Source organism: Mobula birostris, chromosome 11 (assembly GCF_030028105.1).
Source record: "Mobula birostris isolate sMobBir1 chromosome 11, sMobBir1.hap1, whole genome shotgun sequence".
NCBI classification, from domain to species: Eukaryota; Metazoa; Chordata; class Chondrichthyes; order Myliobatiformes; family Myliobatidae; genus Mobula; species Mobula birostris.
Genome location: NC_092380.1, coordinates 24378686 through 24391975, shown reverse-complemented (window position 1 = coordinate 24391975; position 13290 = coordinate 24378686). Strand labels below are relative to the sequence as shown.

General features: G+C 45.1%; 1 protein-coding gene across 1 annotated transcript in view; it reads left to right on the top strand.

The window, feature by feature from the left end:
- syt3 (synaptotagmin III) overlaps positions 1-13290 on the top strand; it is a 136104-nt gene that overhangs the window by 96767 nt on the left and 26047 nt on the right. The window contains exons 5-6 of the mRNA XM_072271918.1: positions 131-251; positions 1166-1337. Of these exons, the coding sequence (XP_072128019.1) occupies positions 131-251; positions 1166-1337 (293 nt within the window). The remainder of the gene's footprint in view (positions 1-130; positions 252-1165; positions 1338-13290) is intronic.

The window sequence follows — 13290 nt, the reverse complement described above, 5'->3', positions numbered from 1 at the left end:
AATTGTTTGTCAGTTTGTGTTTATGTATAGTTTTTCATAAATTCTGTTGTATTCACTTTCCTGTAAATGCCTACAAGAAACAAATTTTATTTTGACTTTGACTAACCAAAGGACAATCCTCTTCCTTCAGGAGAAGGCCGACCTGGGTGAGATCAACTTCTCTCTGTGCTACCTGCCAACAGCCGGGCGACTCACCATCACCATCATCAAAGCCACCAACCTCAAGGCAATGGATTTAACCGGATTTTCAGGTAGCTTCACCAGATAAGCTTGCCTGCTCTCCTTTCAGCCGAGGCAGTTACACGCTCTGACCCCACTTCGGTTCACTCACACTGCTCCATCCCACCCCCACACAATAATAGAGCACTGATGTAATCTATCACATGCCTGTCTCCACATGAAGGAGGGAGGGGGGAGAAGCCCGACTATGGCCTTGTCTTCCTTCACGACGAGGCCACTCTCAGGTTGAAGGAACAACACCTCGTATTCCATCTGGGTAGCCTCCAACCTGACTGCGTGAACATTGATTTCTCTAACTTCCAGTAATATCTCCCCCATCCCACCTCCATCTCTCTTTTTCCATTCTCTATTCTGGTTACCCTCTCACCCCTTCTCCTCTCCTCCCCTGCCCATCACCACCCCTCCTCCTTCACTAACTCCTATAGTTTACTGTCCCCTCCTATTAGATTCCTTCTTCAGCCCTTTACCTCTTCCACCTATCACCTCCCAGCTTCTGACTTCCCACCCACATTTATCCTTCTACCCCTCAGCTTCTGACTTCCCACCCACCCATCTTACCCCTCACCAGGGCTCACCTGCCAGCCTGTACCCCTTCCTCTCCCCTCCCCCACCTTCTTATTTTGGATTGTTCCCTCTTCCTTTCCACTCCTGACGAAGGGTTTTGGCCCAAAGCATCGGTCCTCCACAGATGCTTTCTGGTCTGCTGAGTTCCTCCAGCAATTTTCATGTGCTGCTTGGGGCGATAACTCCTGGCTGGTTTCTGTGTACTGCTTCTCCCTGCGTAGGGTGCCAAGGCCAATTACAGCAGGGGTCGGTGGGGGTGGGACTGGTCTCTGCGAATATTGGGGTGAATGAATCAATGGGCTCAAGGCTTTGGCGTACCTCAGCCCGAGAGATGTCCCAGCAGCCTGCTCTCCTCCCGCAGATCCCTACGTGAAAGCCTCGCTGATATGTGAAGGGAGGCGGCTGAAGAAGCGGAAGACGTCGATAAAGAAGAACACGCTGAACCCGGTGTACAATGAGGCGCTGGTCTTCGACATTCCCAATGAGAACATGGATCACGTCAACGTGATCATCGCCGTCATGGACTATGATTGGTGAGAACCCCACTGGGCAAGCGATTCCAGTTTGTTATCTCCTGTGGTGTCTGAGATAAGATTGACCCTTAAAGTCCATGTGTGCATGGGGTTAATAGCGTGTGTACGTGTGTGGCGTACATTTGTGCGTGTTTGGCAAACATATGTGTAAAAATTAGCTTTAGTTGTCAGGGATGTCAAAACATATAGTGAAGTGCGTCGCTTAAATCATTGTTTGTCACATGCTTGCGAGCGTTGTCATACTTCTAGTGCCAACATAGCGTGCCCACAAGTCACTAACCCTAACTCGTACATTTTTTTTGGAGTGTTCGAGGAAACTGGAGCACGTTCACAGGGAGAACGTACAAACAGTGGCCAGAATTGAACTCCCGATCACTGACATTGCAGTAGTACCCTGACCATTATGCTATGTGCCGCCTGTAGATGTAGGAGTGTTTCTGTGCAATTGGTAGTACGTCCGTGTGTGGATATGTTTGTGACAGCGTGTGTCCCACACATGCTAACTCTTCCCCCCCCCCCCAGGCACAGTCCTGCGCACGCTGACTCTCCCTCAGTTCTCATTTGAGAGGCGACAGTTCTAAAGGCGCGACACTGCCAGTAGAATACAGAGTTTAGTGCGCAAGCCTCTGTCAGCGAGATCAAAGCCTCGACCTTCTGGTTTAGACATGAACACACAGTGCACTAAGAGGCCTGTGGTCGAATGCGTTCCTCCCCATCCAGAATGTGTGGCACCACCTACAGGCTGTCACCAGCACATTCTTGGGTCCGTTGGTTCTTAACGCAAACGATGCATTTCACTGTATGTTTCGATGTACTTGTGATAAGTAAATTAGTCTGAATATGAATCCTCATTTTCATCAGCTGCTCCGAGTTAAAATTTGGCCTCAGTTTGAGGAGACAATGTCCTATCTGAACACTGTGTAACTGGCTACAATGTGCCATTTGATCTAGTCTCTGGGAACATGGGTGTTTCAATGTAATCAGGTGAATATGTGAGAAAGGGTGGTCAGCAAACCCAGTCAGTTTGATCTGCACACTTCTGCATTAATCCTTCCCTTCCCAGAGCCACACTGATCGGTCGTTTCATCACCTACCTACCGTCCAGCGCATTCTGTACTCTCAACGGCTGGGTCAGTGGGGAGAGGCCATTTACCCCCTTTCAGGGCCATGCTACCCCTCTATGAGGCAGATTTTAATGTTATCAACTGCAGTTCTTATGGGGAGCAAGATCGATGCCTGGATAAGTAGTGATGGTGAGTGTAGGGATTTGACTGAACTTTTTCTCATAACGTATAGCGGGTCAACAATGATTTATTGAAGGTGGTGGAGATTCTGCAATTGCTGGAAATCTTGAGCAACACAGACAGAATACTGAAGGAACACAGTAGGTCAAGCAGCATATATGGAAGGGAGTGAACAGTCAATGTTTGAGGTCCAGTCCCTTCAGCAAGCGTGGGAAGAGATGAATAGATCAGGAGAAGAAAGATCCCTTTTGATAACAACCGGACATCCCAATGAAGTTTTATATGATATGTTCAAGTTCACTGTCATTCAACTGTATAGATAAACGAAACGATGTTCCTGTGGGACTAAGGTGCAAATAAAATAATTTTAGCACAATAATATTAAGAAATAATAAAGTAAGTGTTTTGCAGATGTACAAGTTGACATGAAGTGCATATATGACATATTGTTAAATATAAGGTTCAAAGTTCAAAAGTTCAAGGTGAAATTTATTATCAGAGTACATACACGTCACCACATACAACCCTGACAATCTTTTACTGCAGACATGCTCAGTAAATCTATAGGATAGTAACTGTAAACAGGATCAATGAAAGAGCAAGAGCTTAGAATAGAACAAACTGTGCAAATGCAAATATAAATAAATAGCAATAAATAACGAGAGCATGTAATAACAAGATAAAGAGTCCTTAAAGTGAGATCATTGGTTGAGGGGGTATTTCAATAGTTATCCTCTTTTGTTCAAGAACCTGATGGTTGAGGGATAGTAACTGTTCCTGAACCTGATGGTGCCGGTCTTGAGGCTCTTGTACCTGCTACCTGATGGCAGCAGTGAGAAAAGAGCATGGCCTGGGTGGGTGCTACTTTCCTATGGCAACATTTCATGTAGATATGCTCAATAGTTGGGAGGGCTTTTACCAAGATAGACAGGGCCGAATCCACTATCTTTTGTAGGATTTTCCACTCGAAGACATTGGTGTTTCCAAACCAGGTTGTAATGCAACCAGTCAAGACACTTTCCACTACATACATATAGAAGTTTGTCAAGGTTTTTGTTGACATGCCGAATCTCCTCAGAGTCCTAAGTCAGTCGAGGCACAGTTGTGCTTTCTTTGCAATTACATTTTTATGATGGGCCCAGGACATGTCCTCTGAGATAGTGACACCCAGGAATTTAAAGTTGCCAACCCTCTTCACCTCTGATCCTGCGATATATTATTGTACAACAACATAATGCTACTGACACTGTCGTTCTGTGTGTAATGTGTGCTGGGTAGTAGCAGGGTGCTCAGAGATTTCAGCCAGAAGGGAGAAGCTGTTACCCAGTCTGGCAATCCTTGTTCTTATACTGCGGTACCTTCTTCCTGACGGTAGCAGGTCAAAGAGATTAAGGGACGGGTGGGAGGGGTATCTCACAATGCTGAGGAATCTGTGAATCCAGTGCTTTGGTGTATATCTGGATGGTGGGAGTTGGGGGGGATAGAGAGAGACCCCAGAGATTCTCTCAGCACTCCTCACAATCCATTGCGGCGTCTTGCAGTCAGGTGCCTTGAAACTCCCATACCTAATGTTGGTCAGCACACACTCAGTGGTTCTCTGGTAGAACGTGATTACAATGGGGGCTGCGAGTTGCCAATATAGGGACTTGGGGAATTGCTAACATAGTTGCCACCTTACACATAGCGGAATTCCACTGGAAGCAAAGATAAAGTAATTCCTTTTCTATTGACATTGATTGAAGACTTATTGTTGCCTGTGATTCTTTGAAGTAGTAACATTGAATTTCACCTACGATTGGAGGCAGTGACAATGAGATTTGCCCGTGCAGAGGCTCTCTTTATACCTCGCCAGTAAGTCAGATTGGATTCTATCCTTAAGTCACAACTTCCAGCTTAAAACAAGATGCATTGGAGAGGGTCCGGGGAAGGTTCATGAGGATGATCCTTGGAATGAAAGGGTTAGGAGCATTTGATGGCTCTGGGCCTGTACTCACTAGAGTTTAGAAGAATGAGGGGGAATCTCATAGAAACCTATCAAATATTGAAAGGCCGAGGCAAAGTGGATGTGAAGAGGATATTTTCTACAGTGGGAGAGTCCAGAAGCAGAGGGCTCAACCTCGGAATATTGCATCCCATTAGAACAGAGATGGAGAGGAATTTCTTTAGCTAGAGGGTGATGAATCTGTGGAATTCATTGCCACAGAAAGCTGAGGAGGTGAAGTCATTGGATATACTTGAAGGTTGATAGCTTCTTGATCAGTAAGGCCATTGAAGGTTATGGGGAGAAGGCAGGACAGGGATAAAAATCAGCCATGATGGAATGGCGGAGCGCACTTGATGGGTCAAGTGACCTAATTTTGCTCCCACGTCTTACATTCTAAGATCAGTAAAGCACAGAGGCACAGCATCATAGCGTACAGCTCTTTAGTGAAAGGGGGAGTATGTCAGGCAGCACGCGCTCAGACCCATGGCTGTGCAGTGGAAGCTCCGTGTGCAGAGCTCAAAGTTCAAAGTAAATTTATTACCAAAGTACATAGATTCATATTATTGCAGATGTTCACTGAAATACAATAGAACCAATGAAAAACTACACACAAAGAGAGACAGACAAACAACCGATGTGCAAAAGAAGGCAAACTGTGTTAATACAAATAAAAATAAACAAATAATAATAGGAACATCCATTGTTTGCTCCTTGAAAGTGCTGTGCATAAATCCAGGGCAAAGGTCAGGGACCACACGATGTTCTGGTCCTTTCACAGACTTTAAAAGCAAGTCCAATTCAATGTGAGGTTGGAGATAATAAAAAGAGAGAGATCTGTAGGCTCTACTTTGTATTTTCTGCAGTGTCCCCTTTCTAATCCCGGCCACCAGTTACAGGTAGCTTTTCGCCTTTTGTGAGGTTGCTATCATTGGACTGTGTGCGCCATTTATTATTGGTATGTAGCCATTAGCTGGAACTGTCTGGTCTACACATAATTACAGAATTTTTAGTGTAAAGTAAGATCTCCTTGCAATATCATTGTGTGTGGTTGGCACAACAGTGCAGTAGCTTTACATTCGAGGTTCAATTCTTGCAGCTGTCTGTGAGGACTTTGTACGTTCTCCCAGTGACCGTGTGGGTTTCCTTCAGGTACTCCAGTTTCCTCCCACAGTCCAAAGTTGCTCAAGATGGGGTTCATGAGTTGGGGACACGTTATGTTGTTGCTGGAAGCGTGGCGATACTTGTGGGCTGCCTTTACCCCATCCTCGGACTGTGTAGGCTGTTGATATAATTTTCTCTTTTTATTGTATGCTTTGATGCGCAGTACTAGACACATATATAGACAGCTAGGGGGCCTAAGACTTTTGCACAGTACTGTATTTGGCGATGTGGAGCAGAGAGCAAGTTTGTAAATCTGGTGGGAGCAAAGAGCACTGGGAATGGTGAGGGTGGAGTGATACAGGAAGCGGCGTGGGACAGGTGGCAGTGAATGAGTGCCAGGGACAGGGGGCGGTGTGGATGTAGACACGCCCAGCACTGAAACACCAGGCAAGGTTATTTGGTTCCAAACAATTGGTTGATTGATCATTACAGAATGTCTCTCTGGTACTTCCCGCTCCCTCCCCTCTCCCTTCCACTTTTCCCAACCGTGGCTCCCCTCTCTCAGTCCACAATAGAGACCCGTATTAGAAACAGGTTTATCATCACTTGCATATGTTATTAAATTTGCTTTTTTATGTCAGTAGTACAGTACGATACATAAAATTACTACAGCACTGTACAAAAGTCTAAGTACCCTAGCTTTATACAGTATCTGTGCCTCAGAGTTTTGCTCAGTTCTGTGCATGTGACAAACATAGCTAATATTAAGACCAGAAGATCATAAGATATAGAAGCAGTATAAGGCTATTCAGCCCAACTAGTCTGTTCTGCTATTCCATCATGGCTGATTTATTGTCCCTTTCAACCCCCATTTTACTGCCTTCTCCCATAATTTTTGACACCCTGACTCAAGAACCTATTAAACTCAACTTTATATATATCAAATGACTTGGCCTCCACACCCATGAATTCCACGGACCCACCATCCTCTGGCCAAAGAAATTGCTCCCCATTTCTGTTCAAGATGGCATCCATCTTTTCTGAGTCTGTGCCCTTCGGTCCTAGACTCTTGCACTATTGGAAACATCCTCTCCCCGTCCATTTATCTTAAATCCAAGATCGGAAGATTTTTGATGGGTCAAAGATACGTGGTTTGACGTGGGGGATCGAGGGATTTAGATCACAACTCATTCAGAATTGTGATAGATTATTTGAACAGCCTCTAGAAGCTGAATGAAGCTCCTCCGGCCCCACTAAAATGCAAATTGTAAAGAGCATCAGCAGTGATTGAAGAGTTAATTCAAGTGATTAGTTAAACAGCGCAGCGCGTAAACTCTGCTTCTCATGACAATGGTAGAGGGGGTGAGTTTCAATCAGCCAAGGTTTGATTTCTTTTAAATGTTAAGCATTTTAATCATTATAGTGGTGGCAGTCTGTCAGTGGGAGTTCCTTGGCTCTCTGTCAAGAAGCGCGAGTTACTCACAGAAACAGAAGAATACTATCTCTCAGCTTCTTGAGGGCGTACGCACCACTCGGCATCCAGAACCCAAGGTTCTTCCAATAAATTCTTGGATTAAGATTAGTTCGGTGTGTGGTGGGTGGTCGGAGGAGTTCACTTCTCAATAGTCTCCGCAGAAATGTTTTTACATAATGGTTTCTCAGTAACAACCCCCTCCATCCCTGGGCTGGCTTCCTCAACGAACAGCACTAAGCAAAGCAGATGATTCTGTCACGCATCACATTAGTGTTTATGGGAGTCTGCTGTGGGATATATTGGCAACCACATCTCCTGCAGTTCAAAAGTGGCCGTGTTTCTAAATGCATCCCACTGTGAATATTTTACCAGAATTAGTTCCAGGCTGGTTACACATTCTTCCTCCTCTGCAGCATGAGCCGAGGTTGGTTCAGAATTTAAGGCACATTAGAAAGGAGGTTACAGCTGAGAGGCCTGGGTTAAAATCCAGTCCTGGCCCATGTGGTGGACAATCTGTCTTGATTGTTGTTACCGTGCTCAAACTGGCTTTTGATTAGGCAGAAATATTTTTAACAAAATATAAATTACCTGGGGAATTGTCAGACTTAGTAGCTTATTATATTTATGTTTCCTGCAGCTACAGGTTCCATATATCATATGTTCCTACAAAGTAGAAGTCCATTTGGTCCATCCATTCTATGCTGGCTCACAGAGCAATCCCATTTTACCACTGGGTTTCCTTTGAAACAGGTACAATTGTGCTGTTTAAGAGGCTGGTAGATTGAGACATGAATATGCATAGAATGTAGATCTTGTACAAGCAGAAGCTTGGCATTTATATTAATGATTTGGATGATAATGTGGTTAACTGGATCAGCAAATTAGAGGATGACACTAAGATTGGGGGTGTAGTAGACAACGAGGCTATCAAAGCTCGCAGAGTGATCTGGACCAGCTGGAAAAATGGGCTGAGAAATGGCAGATGGGATTTAATGCAGATAAGTGTGAAGTGTATTTTGGATGCACAAACCAGGGTAGGATTTACACAGTGAATGGCAAGGGCACTAAGGATTACAGTAGAACAATAGGATTTGGGAATACAGATCCATAATTCCTTCAAAGTGGCATCAGAGGTAGTTAGGGTCATAAGGAGAGCTTTTGGCACATTGGCACATTATCTACAGGAAAGATATCAACGAGATTGAAAGAGTACATAGAAAATTTACAAAGACATTGCTGGAACTTGAGGACCTGAGTTACAGGGAAAGGTTCAAAAGGTTAGGACATTATACTTTATACTTTATTGTGGCCAAACAATTGATACTAGAACGTACAATCATCATAGTGATATTTGATTCTGCGCTTCCCACTCCCTGGATTACAAATCAATAGTAAATATTAAAAATTTAAATTATAAATCATAAATAGAAAATAGAAAAATGGAAAGTAAGGTAGTGCAAAAAAACTGAGATGCAGGTCCGGATATTTGAAGGGTACAGCCCGGATCCGGGTCAGGATCCGTTCAGCAGTTTTATCACAGCATTCCCTGGAGTTTAGGAGAATGAGGGAATTTGATAGAGCTATACAAAATTATGAGGGGTATAGATAGGATAAATACAATCAAGCTTTTTCCACGGAGGTTCGAGAGTCTAGAACTAGAGGTCATGGGTGTAATGTTTAAGGGTTACCAGAGGAGGAACTTCACTCACAGGTTGGTGAGGGTGTGGAACAAGTGGCAGAGGATGGTTTGATTGCAGCATTTAAGAGCAGTTTGGATAAGCACATGGACAGTGAGGAGAGCTATCATCCAAGTGTAGATCAATGGGACGAGGCAGAAAATCAGATTGGCACGGGCTAGATGGGCCAAAGGGCCTACTTCAGTACTGTAGGGCTGTATGGCTCTAGAACTCGAAGTGAGTTAGTTTAATTCGATGTAGACATCATGGGCTGAAGGGCCTGTCTCGAGCTGATCTGTTCCACTTCCAACAATCCATGTTCTGTCCTCCCCATATTCCCATCGACTCTCTCTAGATTCTGCTTCTCACCTACCCACCTGAGGAAATTTGCAGTCGACAATTTCCCTTTCCAAGCCAATATCTTTGGGATGTGGGAGGGGTTCAGAGGCCTTGGAGGGAAACTCACATACTCAGATATAAACTCCAGACAGACAGCACCAGCAGGTCTCTTTGAGTTGTAAGGTAGTGTCCGTACAGACCCACTAACACCAGCGTACTGGAGAAGGCCAACATGAACAGCATCTCCAGCATGAGAAAGCAATTCCAACTCAGTCCTGATGAAGGGTCTCGGCCCAAAACGTCGACTGTACTCTTTTCCAAAGATGCTGCCCGGCCTGCTGAGTTCCTCCAGCACAGTGTGTGTGTATGTGTGTGGTGCTCCAGTGGGTAGGTTGTGTTTCATGTCTCCCCAAACAGATCTTTTATTCCCAGTTGTAGGAAGCTTAGAGAGCCCCTGGTGGGCAAAGGAAACACTCTAAAGACAACATCAAAATCAGGCTGAGAAAAAAATCATCTAAAAACTGGGAAGACATTGCACCTTATAGAATCTGTTGGAGAGGGAGGCACACGACATGAGAATGACTTTCTCTGTGCTGCTGAGAACAAGTAGCAGCTGTGAAAGACAACCGAAAGACACGAGCACTTACCACAGCCACCAATTACTCATATCCACACTGCACCGGAAGATGGGGATCCCGGATCAGCTTATACAGCCACCTGAGGAAAAACCGATAGACAACCCCTTGGGAGAATACCATACTCGACTCGAGTGATCACTACAATGCTGACTACTGTACTCGTGTGAACCTGGTTGTGGTGAACAAAACAACAGCTTGCCTTTAATATAGCAAGGTGCCCTCCAGAGGCATTATCAGAAAAGCCTCTTTCAGACTATAACCAAACCAAGTTGGCACTAAGTGAAGGTTAGGCTAGAGAGATTTTAAGGAGCGTGTCCCAGGAGGAAAGAAAGAGGGAAAGAACTGCCAAACTTAAAGACCTCTGCAAATGAACTTGGCCAACTTTGATAGAGTGATTAAAAAAAATGGGATGAGTAAGAGTTTTGGGATTGAAGGAGCACAGAGATCCTGGAGCACTTTACGTAGGTGGCTACTGCACAGGATCGAAGTAAGCTGCAGAGAATTGTAAAATTAGTCAGCTCCATCATGGCCACTAGTCTTCATAGTATCCAGGACATCTTTAAGGAATTGTGCCTCAAAAAGGCGGCATCCACCATTAAGGATGCCCATCACCCAGGACATGCCCTGTTCTCATTGCTATCATCAGGAAGGAGGTACAGAAACCTGAAGGCGCACACTCAACGATTCAGGAACAGCTTCTTCCCCTCTGCCATCCGATTCCAAATGGTCTTTGAACCCATGAACACTACCTTACTACTTTTTTATTTCCTTTTTTTTGTTCTACTTATTAACATATATATACCTAGTGTAATTCACAGATTGTTTTCTCTCAATTATCATTTTTTTATTTACTCATTTACGTGATGCGGGCATCACCAGCTAACCCCATGCCTAGTTGCCCACTCTTGTGAAGGTGGTGATGAACTGCCTTCTTGAACCCATGCAGTCCCTGAGGTGTAGGTGCACCCACAGCGCTGCTAGGGAGGGAATTCCATGATATTGACCCAGCGACAATGAAGGAACGGCGATATGTTTCCAAGTCAGGATGGTGAGTGACTTGGAGGCGGATTTTCAAGTGGCAGTGTTCCCAGATTTTGGCTGTTCTTGTCCTTTTAGGTGGTAGTGTTTGTGGGACTAGAAGGTGTATCATGTATTTCATTGCACTGCTGCCATAAAGTTAACAAATTTCACGACATATGCCAGTGATATTAAATCTGATTCAGGTGACTCTGATTCTGATGAAGACACCCAGTGAGGATTGGAAGATAGGATTAAGCATTTTATAATCTAATGTTGCTTAACGAGGGGCCATTGCACCAGTCACTACATCATTTTACAGCAGGGGTAAGTGAAATCGATTTGGATGCAAGGGAGGAAGAGCCACGGGGTGCACCTAGTTTTGAGTGGTATGTTAACAGAGCATGTAGACAGGATACGGTGGGGGCACAGAAGAGTGGCAGTTAGTGCAATTGTTTTACAGTGTCAGCGATCCCTGATCGGGGTTCAATTCCCGCCACTGTCTGCAAGTATGTTCTCCCAGTAACCACGTGGGTTTACTCTGGGTGCTGCAGTTTCCTCCAGGAACTACAATCTCCTCCCACGCGGGTTAGGGTTAGTAAGTTGTGGGTCTGCTATGTTGGTGCCAGAAGCATGGAAATACTTATGGACATGACAGCACATTCTTATAACCATATAACCATATAACAATTGCAACACGGAAACAGGCCATCTCAGCCCTTCTAGTCCGTGCCGAACACTTACTCTCACCTAGTCCCACCGACCTGCACTCAGCCCATAACCCTCCATTCCTTACCTGTCCATATACCTATCCAATTTTTTTTTTAATTACAAAATTCAACCTACCTCTATCACTTCTGCTGGAAGCTCATTCCACACAGCTACCACTCTCTGAGTAAAGAAGTTCCCCCTCGTGTTACCCCTAAACTTTTGCCCCTTAACTCTCAACTCATGCCCTCTTGTTTGAATCTCCCTTACTCTCAATGGAAAAAGACTATCCACGTCAACTCTATCCATCCCCCACACAATTCTTGGATTGTGTTGGTCACTCAACGTCCTGAGAATGAATGGTTCTGGGGATGTCTGAAGCTCACAGAGATGTACGCTCACAAAGGGGCAAGACTGAAGCCAGAGCATAAGACCACAAGACAATTAGGCATTGGAGCAGAATTAGACTATTCAACCCAACAAGTCTGTCATGGCTGATTTATTATCCCAGTCATTCTCCTGCATTCTCCCTTAACCTTTGACACCTTTACTAATCAAGAACCTATCAAACTCTGCTTCAAACATACCTAATGACTGGCAAAGGATTCCGCAGTGTCTCTGGCTAAAGAAATTCACCCATCTTTGTTCTAAAGGGACGTCCCTCTACTCTGAGGCTGTGCCCTCTGGTCCTAGACTCCCCAGCTATGGGGAAAATCCTCACCACATCCACTCTATCGAGGCCTTTCAATAGGTTCCAATGAGATTTCTAAACTTGAGTGAGTGCAGGCCCAGAGTCAACAGATGCTCCTCATGCATTAACCCTTTCATTCCCAGGAACGTTCTTATGAACCTTCTCTGGGACCTCTCTAATGCCAACACCCAGGTACCACAGTGGCACAACAGGTGGAGTCACTGCCTCACATCTCCGGAGATCTGGGTTCAATCCTGACCTTGGCGCTGTCTGTGCAGAATTTGTACGTGGTCCCTGTGAGCTTCAGATGCTCTGATTTCCTCCCACATTCCAAATGGGTGCGAGTTGGTCCACTGTACAGTGTCCCTACTGTAGGTGAGAGGCTGAACCTGTGGGCAGTTAATAAGAGAGTGGGGAGAATAGAGTACAGAGAAAATTAGTCGGAATAAGATTGACCTCTGAGGTGGCATAGACTTGATGGCTTGGCTTGAAATAGGAAATCTGGTAATATAGTGTTCATTCATTCATTACGTGCTGAGTCGTAGGACGTGGGCGATCATGATCTTTCCATGACTATGATTGCTCTTGGCAATGCTTTCTACAAGAAGTGATTTGCCATTGCCTTCTTCTGGGCAGTGCCTTTAGAAGACGGGTGACCCCAGTCATTATCAATACCCTTCAGAGGTTGTCTAGCATCAGTGGTCGCATTACCAGGACCAGCTGCTCTAATCGGGTGGGGGTGGGTGGTGGGTGGGCTAAGCCGGTGCTACACCTTGCCCAAGGGTGGTCTGTAGGCTAGCGAAGGAACACAGCGCCTTACACCTCCTTAGTAGAGACGTATCTCCACCCCACCATATGATTCCAGCATGTCAAAAAAGCAAGTTTCCCCAAAGGCGTGTAGCCAACTGTACCCCCCTCACTTGTTCTCAGGTATTAAAGCAAGTGTTCAAGAATAGTGTCAGACCATTCAGTTTAGACACGATCGTCCTGTGAATTTTATTGCAGGGCTAAGCTGGTACGTCACCAAAGACTCCAGCAAATTTCCGCAGGTGTATCCTGTAGAGCACTCTGACTGGCTGTA